At 38.3% G+C, this 19,628-nt stretch overlaps 1 protein-coding gene across 1 annotated transcript; it reads left to right on the forward strand.

Annotated features, from left to right (window-relative positions):
• The first annotated feature begins 1,788 nt into the window (after positions 1-1,788).
• On the forward strand, positions 1,789-19,469 carry rev1 (REV1 DNA directed polymerase). Its single transcript, XM_056754121.1, has 22 exons — positions 1,789-2,107; positions 4,848-4,914; positions 6,563-6,695; positions 7,983-8,151; positions 8,229-8,477; positions 9,052-9,755; positions 9,855-9,959; positions 10,736-10,852; positions 10,963-11,089; positions 11,182-11,310; positions 11,392-11,546; positions 11,636-11,755; positions 11,839-12,059; positions 12,146-12,318; positions 12,395-12,636; positions 12,727-12,920; positions 14,015-14,242; positions 14,327-14,426; positions 14,520-14,716; positions 14,840-14,990; positions 15,095-15,197; positions 18,310-19,469. The coding sequence occupies exons 2-22, from the start codon at positions 4,858-4,860 to the stop codon at positions 18,419-18,421; spliced, it is 3,786 nt and encodes a 1,261-aa protein (XP_056610099.1). The 5' UTR covers positions 1,789-2,107; positions 4,848-4,857; the 3' UTR covers positions 18,422-19,469.
• Positions 19,470-19,628: the final 159 nt, after the last annotated feature.

The raw sequence follows: 19,628 nt of genomic DNA on the forward strand, positions 1-19,628 counted from the left end.
TGATTACTGTTGGCACTGCCGTGGTTTCCCTAAAGTAAAAAATGGTTTAACCATGGCTTTTGCCTTTGATGTAACCATTGTTAGTAACCATGTTTTTTGTAACTATAGTAAAACCCTATCATTTTTTGTAAGGGATGTGTTAAAGTCAGATGCTATTTATTTATCCTTTATTTGTAATTATGTATCCTTATTTGTTTTATGTCTTTACTCTATTTTAATTTTTTATGTTATGATAAACCTATTAATAAAAAGATAAGAACTTTTGACACCAGTTTTTTTGTCAAATAAGAATCGAACCGTGTCAGTTGTCTTTGCACTTTGATAAGCCATAGATCAATACTGCCCTCTATTGGAAAACATATGGAAAAGGTTTACTGTGTTGTGCACAAGCTCGTCATTTTAAATATACCTTCGGATAACTAAGATATATTTGTGGAGGTTATTTAAAGTATCATACTTTGTTATTGTTGAACTAGTATATATATTTAGCCAAATGTAAAATAGGGAGTAAAATATGTAAATAGGCCACTGGAAAAACTGTTAGCAGAACTGTTATAACAGTAACCAGACCTAAACTGACATTTAAAAAACATATTTGACAAAATAAAAACGCGATTCATTATCATCCACTTTTTAAATTTAAAGTGGTTAAAATAATTTGATACATTAAGTGACGTCACTTTGACAATTTAAGAGAGCTCAAACGATTTAAAGCCCCCATGAAGTCGATAATCTTGTCCCTTAAAACGAATTCAGGACCAACTGACTAAAAAGTTGGCATTTGATATGATATTCCATGACTTTGACAAAAAAATATATATAATTCCATGACTTTCAACTAGATTTTCACCACAGGGGGTCTTTAAAACATCATGATTTAGATCCATCTTCAATTAGCCTAATTGATTCATAGAAATAATACAAATATATTATGTTTTGTATAAACAGTATGTATGTACTGCTTGCCTTTACAGTCATCCATTATAGCCGACATACCAACTGATAAAAACCATCATGATATTTTTTACCACTTGCTGCTTCTACCCTAATGGAACTCGCCTCTCATCTGTTTATTTGACTCATTGTTGGGCAACTACACACATAAACCCCCAGCAGAAATAAATCTGTACAAACCGTCACTATTCGGTTTAACCAGCACCATATGGGTTAATGTGGTCGGATATGATTATGTAACATCGCAATATTGTTCTGATATACCGATAAACACCATCAGAAAATGTAAAAGGTAACACTTTGTCTTTGTGAGGCAGTCTCTGCGCACTACAGGTTATCTGGGGACAGTTGAGTATCAGACAGATTATATAAAGACAAAGTGTAGTTTCAGTGTAGTCTCAACATGATGTATTTCTAAGGATAATTTCTGATCATTGCGCAGAAAAAACTACACAAGAGCTTCATGTCAGCTAAATCACAGGTGCATCTTAATTGAACCCAGCTCACCTTTTCATTGCAGAAGGAATTGATGAATCCTACTACGGCGAAGGTTTGGTTCGTCCTAGCACGCTTCAGGCATTCACCAATCAAAATTCACCAAACAACATCTGCCTGACCTAATTAATATACACAAGCAATTGCATTCGCGATCGCAGACACACAAAGCGACTGTTTGATACCATGATTATTATTCACAAGCTTACCTCTGTCCTGCGTCAAGTGCAGTTTGAAAAGTAACGTTAGCCCACTAGAGGACGCTGCGAGATACGACGTAGTTCCGCTAGATGTGAAATACAGTGTAATAATTTAACTTTCCGCTAGAGGCCGCTGTATGATATAGGCAGAGGTGACGCTGTCACTGCGTGACCCCGGCAGAGAGGAGGTGGATATTCCGCGGAAAACAAGCCGAATATCTAGCAGTGGCAGAGGCGACAGTGAGCAACCGGACAGCAATGGAGAGATACGAGTGAAGGGTAAAAGGGGCGAATCGTGCAGTTACAGACGCGTTTTGGTATGAAAAGAGGCCAGCATGCACGACGTCTCTGTTTGTAATCTTTGCAAATTGACGCAAGAGGGGAGGACGCAGCGCAGGAGCGGAAACAAAGGCGCTTTGGTTTGAGCAAAATACATCTGTAAAGAAGGGGGATAATTGGTGAGCAATGTTGTCAATTTTTAAATGTTTCGTTTAAAAGAAGAAACCGCAAGCCACACGCCTCGTGGTGCTTTTGTTTTGTTGTGCAGAACCGAACTAATCGATTTGATTGGTGTTGCACTTGTACAGAGGTTGCAAAGGTTGTCCGGGATGCAGTTTGTGCACAAAATGTCACTTGCCTTGTTAGTCTCCTCCATGTCCGACTACTGCATCCATAAGCTGTCCCGCTAACTCTTTGCGGACTGAGTGTTTGTTTCCAACATAGTCGCACATTGCGAGACACAGATCAATGCACACGGCCAACATGCCCTGGCTTGCACACTCACAGCGGACGATGTGTGTACTTACTACTTAAATGGATGTGTTGAAAATAAGCGTTAGAAGTCTTATGGCTTAGTAAATCACATTTAGAAAAAGAAGATGGAGCATTTATGGTGTTATGCAACCCTTTATATCTGGTATTTCATGTTGAAAAGTTTGTCTTTCTATCTGTAAGCACATAAACGCACGATGTCACGTGGTTGCAGAGTTAAGTTGTGTAAGTCTACTCCATTGCTGTCTTCATGATCTTTTGTTTAACTGGTAACTGACATGGCAAATGTTTATCGTCAGTATTATTGGATGCTGTATCTTAGACTAGTTTATGTGTCAATGCACCATTGAATTTTGGACATGTCACCGATTTGTGGCTCCTGGAGCTCTTAACGTAAAACTTGTTTCTTAAAGGGACAGCCTAAAATAAAAATTCTGTTATGAGTTAATACAATTTGGGTGAATTATTCATTTAAATCTAAAGTGTTTATTGTTGTAATTGATTTCCATAAATATGCAAATGCTGCAGTGGCATCAAAACTCCGCCCTGTTAAACCCAGTAGCTGACCAGATAGCTGTTCTTAAACAGTCTCGACAGTCACATAGACCTCTGTTGGAAAAATGGAATGCGGAAGTAACTTGTGTCATGGAGCGAACAATAGTTCCAATCAAGGATCTGAAGCCTAATCATTTCAATGTCTCCCGGCATTGTATAACGGCATGTTTATACATTTTAAAGGAGCCTTTCTTTTGCTGTTTTTGAGGCTTTGATTATGTTTTTTGGGTGTTTAACAATGGAAGTTAATGTTTATTATTATAAAAAACACATTATATTACACATATCTCAAGTTTATTGTTTACCGTGGTCCCTCTTCTTAGGAAAAAAACTGGATATCATCCGGCTTATATAAAGTCCCTCCTTCCAAAACGCTCTGATTGGTAAGGCTTACCAAGTCTGTCGTGATTGGTTCCCTGGTTAGAGTGTCTGTGTTAAGACGTCACACTCATACCATATCATCGAGCTTCCGCTTCTCAGGCTGTTGTGATTGGTCCGTGCCCCTCTCAGTGCACGTGTATTCATAAACTTTGGCTTTTAGCAAAAAACAGTAACAATGGCGTCAACTTCACTTTATCAGTTAAAAACATGCGGATCGTTCTAAATTGTTTATGCTCTAACAGTAACATTACAAACTAACTCAAGGTTGAAAAATGAGATTGCAGGGAATGGGACCTTTAACTACTTGGTGGACATATCTTATAGTCAAAAGAACTTATATTCATGGATCTTATATTACACAATGTGCTAATATATTCAGCAAATATAGTTGCTCTTATCTGTATTGGTAAAATCCATTTAAATGGGTTAACAGCAGAGATTTGTTTGGCACTATTGAGGGCTCCATCAACGGTTCTGATCCTGACCATCCTAACACAACTAGTCAGCCAATGATGTGTGTCTTGGGGCAGCGCTATCTGTGTGTTCTGACCAATAGCACATGGCAGCACCATTTTTTCACTCTGATCACTTATCAAATACATTTCCAAGTATTGCCAACATGACACAGATTGACTTTATTCTGGCTCACCGACACTGACACTGTGCCACTGCAGATATCTCAACCGGTATGACGGGAGGAAGCCGGCTGAGATGATCAGGTTAACCTAGAGCTTCACATAGAGTTTCTGGCTGTCTCAGTGTTTTACATCCCGCTGTAGTGGGCATGTGTATGTTTGTGTTTGAGAATGAGAGAAATGGAGCGAGGAACCAAACAGAAGATGGAGACAGTCACTTTGATGTTCCATTTCAGTGGGGAGTGTGTGCGTGTCTGGAGGAAACAGATTAGAGGCATTGTGTTGGCACAGTATGCTTGCTTGCGATAGAGTGCCGGGATGAAACGTGAAGACGTGGTTGATAGAGCTTCCTGTGGAGAATAAGATTGTGTGTATGTGATTCTGTGCGATGAATTGGGAAAACACATGCTTGAAGCTTTGTTTCATACTTTCTCTGACAGAGTTGATTTAGTCTCTTTCCTTGTATTGCATGGTACTGAGATGAGCACACACACACAATCTTGTATTGTGAACTGATCTCTACAATGTACACTGAAGTAGAATTGTACATGGAGTCATTTTAGATACTGGGTATTTGACTACCTTAATCCTGTGCTCGCTCTTGACCTCCTCTTTCAGAGGGATGAAACGTGTCCTCTGATTTTCAAACAAAGATCCACTTTCTTAAATAAAGTAGATTGTCACTCAACAGCTGTTGGAAAGACTTGTGTTGGACTAAAGTGTGTAAACATATGCAAGTTTGAAGAAGAGAACATATGTGCGTGTTTTATCATGCCATCAGAATTATGTGCCTCTTTTCGCTTGATTTCAAAAGATTTGTGGATTTTTTAGTCCATTTCCTTTCATTTTTTTCTAGGTCCCTCAGTATGAGTCGAGATGGTTGGAGAAATAAAGCCAGTGAAGATGATGGATGGGGAGGAATCGTAAGAACTTCTTATTCTCAATTTTTTTTCCACCATGGATTCGAAATGACCTTTCAGCAAGCATCAAATGTGAATAGATTTTTAGTTAACTGTCAGTAAGGGTTACTAAAATTTTTATTTAATCAGCATTTCTTGTTGTATTTGTGGCCATTACAGCCCAGTGTTTGTTGAAAAATCAAACCTCAGGTGTGACAAAGTCATCAAACAGCAATGTGAACGACATACCGCATGATATAACTGATAAAAATGAAGGTTACCGCATACTGTAATTGTTTTTTTACTTTTCCTAAATACATGTAGGCCTACAAATATTACGCTTGTATTATATTTCAAAGAAAACAAGATCATATTCACTTTTCAGTATTTGAGGTCTGAAAGAATTAAGACCATCTCTTGTTATTTTGACCTGTTTCATCAATTTTCCTTTTTTGCAAATATAAACAATATTTATGTTTGAAATTTGGAACAAATACTGTTAGTAGGTCACCCAATCATTTTTTTTTTACCTAAACGCATACCTATAAATTGTAAATTCAGAAAAACTCAAAAGGGTCTTCAAATGGTCTCTACATTTTTTCCACAGCTGTATATGAAGAGCTCTTTTCCACAACGCTATAAATCCATTTTAATAGTTTTCATGAAAATTAAAAAATTTAACTAGACCCATACATTTTGTTAATATTCAATTTATCCTGTTAAAATGGTCTGTTGGCCCAGTCTGAACATGTTAAACAATGATTGTTAAATGAAACAACAATATTGTCGATTATAAATTCAAATTTTATTTTTATTTTTTTCAAAACGCTACAAATCCATCCTTTTTTGAAAACATTTTTGGTTTATTTCTTTTTAAAAACAAACAAACAAGAGAACATGAAACATATGACATCAGGGACTCATACTATAAATTAATTGAAATCAAATAAATGCAAATGCATGAAATAAATAACAGCCAAATAAAATGAATAGTAACTAACTAAATAGTTAAATAAAAAAAAGGTGGCAAGGCAACTAAGCATTTTGCCACCGAAAGGGTGAGGTTTTTATATTATTCGATTTTGATATAGCAATTAGCTTTTTATTATTTTACAACACTAATTATTTAACACTCCCCAGATCCCAAGAAAGGCTGTGAATATGAATTTTTACCAGTTCATGTCTATCAATAACTGTGTGCAGGATTTGCAGTATAATTAAACACAGAACAGTCTTTGTGTTGGCTATATTAATGATGTTCAGGGGAATCTCTTCTCAGTACAGGTGAAGCAAGTAAGTATTGTGGATTATTTGTCCTTGCGTCTGTTTATTGGTTCAGACTCGATTTCTGATTCCCAGCGTTCCATCCGTTGCCATGGAGACAGAGAGTCGCCGTGCCAGCAGGGCAGACTTGCACTTCCAGTCTCATTGAACGTCTGAGGCGTAATCAAAAGCCTGTCAGCCAGACACGGCACATTTTTCTTTGTGTGCATGTGTGTGTCTGTAATCCCGTACACTCGTTTTTTTTAGACATACTTGGTGTGTTAGGTGTGAATGTCCAGTCTGTCTGCTTTGTCTCCTGGTTTGAGCTCTCTTTGCATGTGCTGTCTTTGTTTAAATGGGTGTTTCTTTAAGTTCTCATTGCTTGGGTGTTTGTTGAATTTATGTTTAGGGTGGTTACATGGCTGCAAAAGTAGCAAAGCTTCAGGAGCAGTTTCAGAAGGACGCCCCCATCGAGAGAAAGAAGGATGGGAAGGCTTCCTGTATCTTCAGCAATGTGGCCATCTACGTCAACGGTTACACAGGTCAGGCCTCTTTCTGACATACTCTTAGAAGAGTGAGACTTTCTTCTCAAAATGAGATTATTATTATTTTATTATGTTATGTACAGTTTAGACTTAAAATATAGGACACTGTAGAAAGATTCAAAGTAGGGAAGGAAGGAGGCGAGAACGGGAAGACATTTAAATAAAGTTTAAATAACAGCCGGCGGCCCCTCACGGACGACCGCCGGCGAACAAAAGAAATCACAAACCAAAAACACGGAAATAACACATACATACAACCATAATACATGTTCGGGCCCGGTCCTCTTTCATCGACGGTCCGGTCGCTCGTTCTCTTATAGGCTCCCGATCTCCTACGTGATTCGAGACCTGTGCGTGCACAGCTGGCGCTCATTAACAATAATTCACCGGTCTCGAACCACGGTCTCGCCCCGCCTACTCCACTACAGACACGTTATTTCATTTATAATAATAAAAAAAGAAAAATCAATATTCTAAATTATTTATAAAGGGACAGTTCACCCCAAAATTTAAATTGTGTATTCATTTACTCTCCCTCAAGTTGTTCCAAATCTGTATTAATGTCTGATTAACATGGAGAAAGATAATAGGAAGACTGCTCATACCAGAAATATGGGTATTCATTCGAAAATAATATTACTGCCGACCCCAAATGATCAAAAATAGACAGAAGTAACTGTGTTTTTCTTGTTACATGACAATTATTACAGTTAATAATAAAAAAACAGTTTAATATGACATTTATTCATACTTATGTATAATTCTTCAGTAAGTAGTTGGAAAAAGTTGAACCAGGTCAATGCAATATTTTTACAAAGCATACACGAGATTTCATTAAAACATATGCAGGATTTTACTATTACCGCTGACCACAAATGACCAAGGAAAGACAGAAGTCAGTATGTCAGTATTATACAATGGTAGTCAAAAGTTACCCAAAACTAGGTCCTACATTATTCAAAATATCTTCTTTTGTGTTCAATAAGAAATTTATAAAGCATTTTTTTCTACTATGGTGGCAAAGAACTGTTTGGTTACAAGAATTCTTCCAAATATCAAAATTTTTTTAACAGTTATACAGATTTGAACAAAAGATTTGAGTAAATGACAGAATTTTAGTTTAGTTTTTTTTTTAGTTTTTTGTGAACTGTCCCTTAAAATAAGCAGTAATTGGGACATTTAATGCTAGCACTTTCATACAATATTTTTTTCATTATTTGAAGCACAAATGAAGAAACCTAAAACTGGTAAAATTTTTGACACTTGTATGCATGTTGTGTCTAGATCCCTGTGCCGATGAGCTGCGCAGGCTGATGATGCTGCACGGTGGCCAGTTCCATCTGTATTACTCTCGCTCCAAAACCACTCACATCATCGCCACCAACCTGCCCAACAACAAAATACAGGAGCTTAGAGGAGAGAAAGTAGTGCGACCAGAATGGATTACAGACAGGTGTGTGTGTGTCTCCGTACCATGTGAGTAAAAATGCATAATAAGAGCACAATATTATTAAAATATTTTTTTTTCAGTATTAAGGCAGGCCGTCAGCTTTCTTACATTCAGTATCAGCTATACACTAAGCAGAAAGGCTTGAACTTCACCAGCATGTGTAAACGAGGAGGGCAGGATTCAGTGTCCAGCCGTGACCCAGCCAAACCCAGTTTGAGCCTCATCCAATCAGACGGCGTCCAGCCATCTAAAGACGTCCTCAAATCCACTCACCTTAACCACGCAACAAACTCCACCGAGCAAATCAATCACCAGCTAGATATCAAACTGTGAGTATGCTTTATAAAAGGAATATATAGAAATCCAACTCATCTGCATGAGCACCAGTTATAAGACTGATCTCTATCTTTATAGGCTGTATTATGAGCCCATCATGCCAACAATTAAATGAATCTGCTCTGCACTATTTAGTTGATTTATTTACAGATTCACAGATTCACCACCACCCCACACTCATGGCAGTGTTGAACAATGCTGTGTTCACACCAAACGCAATATAAGCGATTTGCACTAGTAAATTACATACAAAGTCAATGCAAAGATTCTTCGTGTGGGTTAAAAATATTTGTCAGCTCGAACTTTTCCCGCGAGTAATAAAGAGCGTGGAATTTTGTGCGAAAACAGCATTATACATCCTCTGCTTTTTAGTTACTTTTTTCTTTCTAGCCGAATGTTTTGGAAAGAAACAACAATGAACAATTCCTTTAATATTACTTTTATTGCCAATACTGGTATAATGTAACACCCCAGTTGTATGTTTGGCACATGTACCCCACCTAAGTTAAATAGCACAGTGATTTCTGTTTATGTTAAACAAAAACACACTTGTGTTTTGTCTTTCAGAAATGGCTCGTATAGCATCATCTCTGATGAAGATGCAGGGAGCCATAGAATGAATGGGACACACAATGAAGACGATGACAACTTTTGTGCCCCTTTGTCAAGAGGCTCGAGAGACCCGCTGTTAACCAATGGTTACCTCCACCCTGTGAATGGTGCCTTAAAGCCTCAGGACTTGACAGAACATCTTCCTCAGGTTGTTGACGAAGAGTCCCATCGCCCTAACAACCCACAGTCAGGACACAATGAGAAAGAGCAGCTGTCTAACCTCTCTTGTACTGGCTCAAAAGCAGATCTGCATCAGAGGCCCTCAGTGTCCACACCGGCCCCTGTAGAGCAGCATGTACCTTACAATATGCAAAATGAACTTCAACCAAAACCAACATGTAATCCAGGGACTTCAGCAGAGACGAGTAATCTGCAAAACCAGACCAGCAAAGTTCGACTAAATGGAAGTTACCACACAACCTCTAACTCCGCCCATGCAGACTGTAGTAAGCAGTCGGGAAGTAAACAGGCATCTCACGGGGCAGAAGCTGGAATAATATCAGAGTTTTTTTCTCATTCGAGGCTGCATCATATTTCTACGTGGCGGAACGAGTTCTCAGAGTATGTGAACACCTTGCAGACCAGGCGGAGAGCAGCAGGTGGTGCTGTTTTCTATGGAAAAGAGAAACTGAGGAAGCTCAAAGCGAATTGCCATTCAGGTATCATGTTGTAAATGTTTGTGCATTTGTGTATTGTTTAAAATACATGTAGGTACGTGTGTTGTTTTGACTATATGCTAAAAAAACGTTTTGGCCCAGGTTCCTCGATGCCTGCTCCTCAAGTGCGTCAGTCTTGTATCCTGCATGTGGATATGGACTGCTTTTTTGTGTCAGTTGGGCTCAGGCACCGACCAGATCTCAAAGGTATATCATTCATCAACCCCTGAACTGATTTTTTTCATGTGATAGTTCACCAAGAAATGCAAATGCTGTCATTATTTACTTAGCTTCTTGTCGTTTCCAACCTGTATGACTTTCTTTCTTCTGCAGAACACAAAAGAAATATTTTGAAGAAAGTTGATTACGGGCACCCATTGACTTGCATTGGTTTTGTGTGCATACAATAGAAGTAAATGGTTGCTTGTGCTGTTTGGTTACTAACGTTTTTCAAAATATCTTCATTTGTGTTCTGAGGAAGAAAGTCGTACTGGTTTGAAATGGCAAGAGGGTGATTAAATGATGACAGAATTTTCCTTTTTGGGTGAACTATCACTTTCAACTTATCAAATCTAAATCAAATCAACATTTATTTATAAAGCACAATAAAAATAACAGTAGATGACCACTGTGCTGTAAAACATTACTAAAAGGACAAGAATAAATGACAAACAGTTTTGACCGTAATGCATTAAAAAAAGAGAGATAATCAAAAACAAACACAGATAAGAGACAAATCGTAATACTCTAAGGAGAGCTCTAAAATGTCTCATAAGCCTTGGAAAAAAGGTAAATTTTTAGCTTCGATTTAAATTCCGATTCTGAAAAGACTAATCTGAGAGAGACTGGAAGACTTTTCCAAAGTTTCGGCCCTGCAATTGAAAGGCACGATCACCTCTCAGCTTCAACCTAGATCTTGGTACCGTCAACAGTCTTTGCTCAGAAGACCTCATGAAGAACTTATGGTCAATATGTTTGTGCAGGGAAACCAGTTGCCGTCACAAGTAACCGTGGTCCAGGCCGTGTTGCACAGCGTCCTGGTGCTGACCCTCAGCTTGAGTTTCAATACTACCAGAATAAACAGAAACAGTATAGAAATGGTGAGCCCTGACAAAAAGCATTTGTTAAAATACTACATTTACTATATTGTATTACAACAATACAAAGTGCAGTTTGAATTCGGTAACCGTTAAGTCTTTTGCGCACTTAGAGAAAACAGATGGTGATTTTGAGATGACCCCATCGCCCCAGTCTGAGGAGACTATCAGTAATGGAGTGAATCTGGACCAGACGGCACTGTCTATGGCTGAAATTGCTTCCTGCAGTTATGAGGCCAGGTATATACTGTCGGTTTATACACAGCCAAACTTTTACTATCCTAACAAGTTATAGTGCATTTTCTAGCAGCAGCCGTTTTTCTTTCTAACAGGCAGGCAGGTGTGCGTAACGGCATGTTCTTTGGCCGGGCTAAGCAGCTTTGCCCTGATCTAGAGTCTGTGCCGTATGACTTCCAGGCATATAAAGAAGTTGCGTTGACCCTGTACGAGACCCTGGCCAGGTACTGATCTAACATTTGTTTTCTGTTTATTATCAAACAAAGACAATTCACTATTCGTTCATCACGGTTTCTTGTTTGAAGCTTTACTCATAACATCGAGGCATTGAGTTGCGACGAGGCGCTGGTGGATGCCACGGCTCTTCTGGCTGAGCTTGGGGTAACCCCTGATGAACTTGCTGGGGCCATCCGTGCAGACATTAAGGAGAAAACTGGCTGCTCGGCCTCGGTTGGAATGGGTGCGTGTTGTCTGCCTTTATAAATGGACTTGGGTACAGCACACATACATCTGCAGATGCTCACAGAGCGTTTTGTCATTTTTGATCAGGTTCAAACATCCTCCTTGCTCGGATGACGACTCGTAAAGCCAAGCCGAACGGACAGTACTTCCTCAGATCAGAGGAGGTGGATGATTTTATCAGAGATCAACCCGTGTCTAGTTTGCCCGGTAAGAAAAAAGCATTCTGCGTATTTAAAAGGTATTGCTTAAAATTCACCATATTTGGCATTATGATTTCTTTTTGCCTTCAGGTGTGGGTCGCTCAATGAGCTCCAAGCTGGCATCCCTGGGTGTGAGCACGTGTGGGGACCTGCAGCAGTTGTCCATATCTCGACTGCAGAAGGAGTTTGGACCACGGACAGGTCAGACCCTTTTCCGCTTTTGCAGGGGGCTGGATGACAGACCTGTGCGCAGCGAGAAGGAGAGGAAGTCTGTGTCCGCGGAGATGAACTACAACATTCGGTTCACACAGGTTTAGAAGTATACAAGTTACTACGGAAACTTCAGAATCTGTTGACTTTTCTCGTTAGCTTGCCATTTTGTCTAATACTTTTCTAGGTTGAAGAGGCCGAGTCTTTTCTTACTAACCTGTCTATGGAGGTGCAGAAGAGGTTGGAGGGGGCGGGGCTTAGAGGTCGACGTGTCACACTGAAGGTCATGATGCGGAAAGTTGGAGCTCCGGTAGAACCTGCCAAATATGGTGGTCATGGTATCTGTGACAACCTTGCAAGGTAACAGACTTGAAATTGTGATGAATTTGTTGTGATGTGAATATATGTTGAGTGGTCGTTTGTTGTCACTTTGCAGATCTGTTTTACTAGCTCATCCCACAGACAGTGGCCAGGTGATTGCCACAGAGGCCATTAAGATATTTCATGCCATGAAGTTAGATGTGAAGGACATGAGGGGCGTGGGGCTGCAGGTACAGCAGTTGGAGGGTTCGCACGCAGACCCATCTGGACATGGGTCCTCTCGTGGCCGTTCGATTAGAGACATGCTGCAGGCCAGACAACCTGTCCACAGACAGAATAAAGATTCTCTAGCACAAGGTCAAAACCCTGTATATAATATGGGAATATTCAGATCATACAGTGATCTGAGACTGGTGATCTAAAAAGTTTTTCTGCTCTGTATTATAGACGGTCTGACAAACTCTTCACCATCCAGACCTTTCTCGTCTAATCAGGAGGGAGTTCTCCCTCCCCAATCACCACATTCTACCCTCCTAGATCCATTACCTGGGACGAGTAAAGGAGAACTTTCCAACCCACGCACACCCAACCATGTCAGGACGTCCCTAAACCTTAGCATTGAGGTCCCATCGCCCTCTCAGGTTAGAGATCTCTTTGCTTTAATGTACTATCGATTGTGCGAGTAAATAACTTTTAGATTAGATTAGATTAGATTTAACTTCATTGTCATTACACATATACAAGTACAGTGTAACGAAATGTAGTTTAGGTCTAACCAGAAGTGCAATTAGCAAGTGCAGGATATACAGTGTGAATAAATACAGAATACAATATTAGGAAAATACTTTACAATGGGCATGTACTATGAAAATATGACAGTCGGTATGTACTATGAACAATATAAACGAAGGCTATATACTGTGAACATTAATGTACAGGTGTTTATGAACAGATAACAATATAGACTATACAATAGTGCAAGTGCCTTGAGTGTGCATTAGTTACAGACATTAGCTATTAAAGTTACAGTGCAGTAGATGAGTTGATGCGGTTATTAAAAGTACGGTGCAGTACATGAGTTAATGCAGTTATTGAAGTAATAGTGCAATACATGAGTAGATGCAGTTATACAGTTACAGTGCAGTAGATGAGTTAGTGCAGTTATTGAAGTTACAGTGCAGTAGATGAGTTAGTGCAGTTATTGAAGTTACAGTGCAGTAGATGCGTTAGTGCAGTTATTGAAGTTACAGTGCAGTAGATGAGTTAGTGCAGTTATTGAAGTTACAGTGCAGTAGATGCGTTAATGCGGTTATTAAGGTTACAGTGCAGTAGATGAGTTAGTGCAGTTATTGAGGTTACAGTGCAGTAGATGAGTTAGTGCAGTTATTGAAGTTACAGTGCAGTAGATGCGTTCATGCGGTTATTAAGGTTACAGTGCAGTAGATGAGTAATGCAGTTATTGAAGTTATAGTGCAATAGATGAGTAGATGTAGTTAGTTATGCAATAGATGCAGTAATGCAATAGATGAGTTGCAGTGTAGATGAGGTAATGCAGTTATGAAAGTTACAGTGCAGTAGATGAGGTAATGCAGTTATGAAAGTAGTCCATTAGTGCAAATGAGCATTCAGTGTAATATTCCTGGTGTGCAAGTGAGCAGTATAGAGTGCAAATGATGATATGTGTGTGTAAACAGTCCGTAAACTTGACAGTGTTTCACCTCTTTTTTCTTTTTAGGTGGACCAGTCCGTTTTAGAAGCGTTACCTGCAGAGTTAAGGAAACAGGTGGAGCAGTCCTGGAGCCACAGAGAGGAACGGCCCAGCACCTCATTTCATCTCTCAACGCCACCTCGAATCACATCCGCTCCATCTCCAATGCTTGGCACCCTTATTCTGCAGATTCCAAACCAGTCAGGACAACCAAGTACAACAGGCATTGTACTGGAGCTACCTGACTTCTCCCAGGTATGGTCCACGATAAGGTTTATGCAAGAAGAAATTAAAACCTTTATTTTTAGATATCAAGCAATTTGGCTTGGCTTCCAACAGGTAGACCCAGATGTGTTTGCAGCACTTCCCAAAGAGCTACAGGAGGAGCTGTGCTCTGCTTATAGGAACAAAGAAAATGCTCTAGCTCAAAGTGCTGCTGGTAAGTAACAATTATGAATGTAGTGATATCACACAGATTATTTCTCAAAGGAAGAAAACAGTGTATTTCTCTTTTTTTCCAACATTTTTGTAGTGGAACAGAAAAAACAATTTCCTCAACTAAAGCAGCCTGCAGTAGGGAAAACCAAGCGGCGCTACAAGAGGAAAAATGCGAGTCCTGCCAAAAACGGTCCCAGTCCAATAAAAAAGTTGTTACAAACTGGAAACAGTCCTGCCAAATCCAGCCCCTCGAAAATTCTTCCTCTGCCAATTAACAATCAAGGCCTCAAAGTAAGCCTTTTTTAATTATTTCACATTTATACAGCAAATACTTTATTTTGATGACAAATACTGTAGATATTTATTCATTATTCGTTCTTCTATAAAGTCTTCTATTCATTTTCTGTTTGGTAGAGTGAAAGTGTACGGTGCACGTCCTCTCCGAGCACAGATGCCCCAAAGACATTGTCGAAATTTAATCCCCGCCCGGTCCCGACCCTAGCTGGAGCTTTTGATTTTAGTGACATCAGAACTTTGCTTCATGAATGGGTCACCACCATCTCAGGTAGGGCAGAACAGGATCTGCATACTTAAAGAGTCAACCAATTTGCAAAGCGATACATATTTACACTGTATATCGGCTTTAACTTGTGTGTTTAATCTTCTAAGAACCAATGGAGGAGGACATACTCCAGGTGGTGAAGTACTGCACAGATCTTGTGGAAGATAAAGATCTGGAGAAACTCTACCTTGTCATCAAATACATGAAGAGGTATTGTTCTGACTTGATTTTGATTTAGAGAAAAGTGTTAAGCATTTATTATGTAAAGTAAAAATAATGTCCAGTTGCAGCAAATACTGTTAGAACTTCTATTGCAAAATGCTGAAATTGTTTTGCTACATTTAAATAAATATCGAACCTGCCTGTTTAATGAAAAATGTGAAGCGACATAATACTTTGAAATTAAATTCTGCACTTTTTCATGTTCATTTGCTTACCTGAAATACTTTCAAAATGTTGACATTACATTAAAGAAATATTAAATCAGGAAAATATTACCTTATAATTTGTACAGTAGCAGATAAACCATTATATAACCAATATGCATAGAGTATCTCACAGAAGTGAGTACACCCCTCAAATGTTTTAATATTTTATTATATCTTTTCATGTGACAACACTAAGGCAATGATACTTTGCTACAATGTAAAGTTGTGAGTGTACAGCTTGTATAACAGTGTAAATTAGCTGTCCCCTCAAAATAACTCCACACACAGCCATTATTGTCTAAACCGCTGGCAACAAAAGTGAGTACAATTGAAAATGTCCAAATTGGGCCCAAATAGCCATTTTCTCTCCCCGGTGTCATGTGATTTGTTAGTGTTACAAGGTCTCGTGAATGAGTATTTGAGAACAAGTTATAACATTGTTTTTAATAATTCGGCCACGGAGTAAATTTACTTACTTAAGTTAATTGAAGTAAATGTGCTACTAAAATTATTAAAAATAGTACATAAAAAATATTACTTTTATATTATTATAGTATTACTAAACTAAATTTATGTAGACCTAAAACCAGAAAGGAAAAAATAAATACGGTCTGCCAGCCAAATTGCCATAGTGATAAAGTAAATATGTTGAATTTCATTATGATGTGCTCCTATGCCTATGCTAAGTGCCGTAAGTGGTATGCTAAGGAAAAAACACACGTTTTGTTATGTGGCATTATCTGTTTGCTCAGAAGCATTTGTAAACTGCAGTTCGAAAGCTCAGCTGTAATAAAGAAACTTAAAATGTTAACATCTTTTCACATCATGTGTTTTTGCATCAAATTATAGAGCTTAGTATCGATACAAGTATTGATAAGTACCGGTATCGATGATCAGTTTCGATATCGATATCATTCAAATCGTATCGATACCCATCCCTACTGGTCACTGGAAGTTCAACATGGCAAATCTCATGGCAAAGAACTCTGAGGATCTGAATAAAAGAATTGTTGCTCTACATAAAGAAGGCCTAGGCCAGGGGTAATCAATTAAAGTTCCAAGAGGTCCGCTCTTCATATTTCCTTCCAAACAGAGGTCCGGACAATGTTTTTTGAAAATTTTGTCCAGTTGGAAATACTGTATAAAATGTATGATTTTTTTATAAGCAGAAAACAAAGTTACTTACTAAATTAGCCTTTCCATGCCATTCATACCAGAACTACTTCTATCCTAATAATTTCCCAATTAGAACGGTGTTCAACACAAAATGTGACCCTGCTTGTGAAATCCATGCAAAAGTCTTTATACAGTTTTCTACATAAAATCATCCTACAGAATATTCTGTGAAAAAGGGTCAGCATTGCTGCAGAGCCTGAAGGGGGGTCCGCCTGTCAGTGCTCAGACCATACGACGCACACTGCATCAAATTTGTCTGCATGGCTGTCGTCCCAGGCCTCTTCTAAAGATGGTGCATCAGAAAGCCGGCAAACAGTTTGCCCGCAAACAGTTTTGCAAGACAAGCGGACTAAGGACATGGATTACTGGAACCATGTCCTGTGGTCTGATGAGACCAAGATAGACTTATTTGGTTCAGATGGTGTCAAGTGTGTGGTGGCAACTAGGGGAGGAGTACAAAGACTAGTATGTCTCGCCTACATTCAAGCATGGTGGTGGGAGTGTCATGGTCTGGGGCTGCATGAGTGCTGCCGGCACTAGGGAGCTACAGTTCATTGAGAGAACCATGTATGCCAACATGTACTGTGACATACAGTACATGTTGCATGATCCCCTCCCTTCTGGGGACTGGACCACAGGGCAGTATTCCAACATGATAGCGACCCCAAACACACCTCCAAGACGACCACTGCCTTGCTAAAGAAGCTGATGTTAAGGGGGAAAACCTAAACCCTATTGAGCATCTGTGGGGCATCCTCAAACGGAAGGTGTAGGAACGCAAGGTCTTAGGGTTAAGGCAGTGATGGAAAATAATGGTGTGTTGGTGGCCACACAAAATATTGACACTTTAGGACCAATTTGGACAATTTTACTTAGGGGTGCACTCACTTTTGTTGCCCGGGCTTAGACATTAAGTGTTCAGGTAAGTTACTCTGAAAACTTAATGAATTACTAGTTACTAAATAAATATTTAACAGTTTAATTATATTACTGTACAAATTACTCTCTCTCTAAAAAGTATTTAATTACTTATTACTAATTACTTTCTAAATCCTATATCAACCTTGATTAGTGATGCAAGGAAGGACATGAAACGGCTCTTAAGTAATTCAAATACTTAGAATTCAAATCTCAGAATTATACATTAAAGCACGGATTTTAAAGTTAGACTTTGAAGTTCAATGTCAATTCCACTATTGCACAAACATATATTACACAAATGTTTTTTTTGTTAATTACATCAGTAGGAAATGTAATTAACTTAATTTTTTCAAGGGAAAAGTAGTTAAATTACAGTAACTAACTACTTAGTAACTAGTTACACCCAACACTGGACATTAATGGCTGGGTGTTGAGTTATTTTGAAGGGACAGCAAATTTATACTGTTATACAAGCTGTACACTCACTTCTTGACATTGTAGCAAAGTGTCATTTTTTCAGTCACATAAAAAGATATAATAAAATATTTTCAAAAATGTGAGGGGTGTTCACACTTCTGTGAGATACTGTATATATAAGAAATATATAAATATACATGTATTCAAAATATTAATTTCACTGGTGTATTTTGTTTTAGCTGAGATGTTTTAAGAGAAATGTGTCAAAGCCTAATATACATAATACCTTAACATAATACCCCAAAATGGATCATAGACAATTTCAGACTTTCTGTGTAAAGCTGTTAAGCATCTCTTTTTTTGATGATTTGTCATCTCAGACTTATGCAGCAATCCTCGGAGTCAGTGTGGAGCATGGCCTTTGATTTCATCCTTGACAATGTGCAGGTGGTGGTACAGCAAACCTATGGTAGTACTTTGAAGATCACATAGGAGGACCGTTCCAACCTCAACCACTGTGACATCAGCCCAGTCCTGCCACCTTGATTTGACATATGAAAGAGAGACCAAAACTTAATCTGTTAATCACTGTAGCATCGCACTTGTCCTGTAAAAGCCTCTCAGAAAACACTGAATGATCAAACCAATGATGAGTCTGTTTGAATAGAAGAGATGAGCATAAAGGCTTTATTCGACAGACATGATGTCAACATTTGAGTCTTATGTCTAGGGGGACGCTTTTGAATGTTTTGAATGCACTGACTTTCTTATACCAAGATTTTGAAAGAGATTAGTCCAAGCAAGCAAATTTGCTCTTCTGTTATTTTGATTTTTCTTTATCTTTTCAACATTTCTTCCAGTTTTATCTTAAATGTTTGGCCTCAGATATATTTAACAGACTTTGTAGCAAAGCGGATTGGATTGGCGTGTTATTTGCCCTTTACAGATCACTCAAAAAGGTTGAGAATACAATAAGGGAAAGCATTATCTTCTGACAGATTTTAGCATGTGGATACTAACAAGTTAAAAGCTAACATTTATGTTTCTCTAGGTTTTAAAAATATGTATTACCCCTTCTCATTGTTTTTCTTTGTATGTTTGTTAGTATGTGTAAGAGAGCAGAAAGAAAGATTCATATTTATGAAGAAAACGATCAAAACATTGAACAGGTTGGAGTTACTAAATTGGGTTTCAGCTTCTATTATGCCTTTTTTTACATTTTTAATGTTTGATAAGGTGCCACTATAGAAGAAATGAAAATAATTGTGAAGACAGACCAAGGTGGATACTTAAGTAATAAATTGTTGTCATATATGTTGGAAGACAATGTACTTTACTATCATTTTATACTGTCTATAAATGGTTGATAATGAGTCAAACATGTTATAATCTAACATTCTATGACACTACAAAAAGGAAAGGCCTGGAAATCCATTGATGATCAAAACTGTAGAAAATTATTACCTGTGCCTGAAGACCTGAAGCTGTGACATCATTTGTATGTTTTCTAAATTTGCTAATAAATTTGGATAAGCGATTACTCTTGTCTTTGATTGTATTGTGTATTTTAAAAAGGCATTATTCTTAAGAATTATTAAAATAGTTATTTTGTATAAAATTGATAAATATTTAATTTAGTGGTAAACAAGCAGAAATATAACGACGGTTAACGTAATTTGAGATATATTCTTAATTTTTA

The sequence above is a fragment of the Triplophysa dalaica genome, chromosome 8 (genome assembly GCF_015846415.1).
Source record: "Triplophysa dalaica isolate WHDGS20190420 chromosome 8, ASM1584641v1, whole genome shotgun sequence".
Classification (NCBI taxonomy): Eukaryota; Metazoa; Chordata; class Actinopteri; order Cypriniformes; family Nemacheilidae; genus Triplophysa; species Triplophysa dalaica.

Coding starts and splice junctions, on each gene's coding strand:
- rev1 (XM_056754121.1), top strand. CDS start 4,858: ATGAGTCGAGATGGTTGGAGAAATAAAGCCAGTGAAGATGATGGATGG. Junction 10,853..10,962: donor ACAGAAACAGTATAGAAATG/GTGAGCCCTGAC, acceptor TTGCGCACTTAG/AGAAAACAGATGGTGATTTT. Junction 12,060..12,145: donor ACAACATTCGGTTCACACAG/GTTTAGAAGTAT, acceptor ATACTTTTCTAG/GTTGAAGAGGCCGAGTCTTT.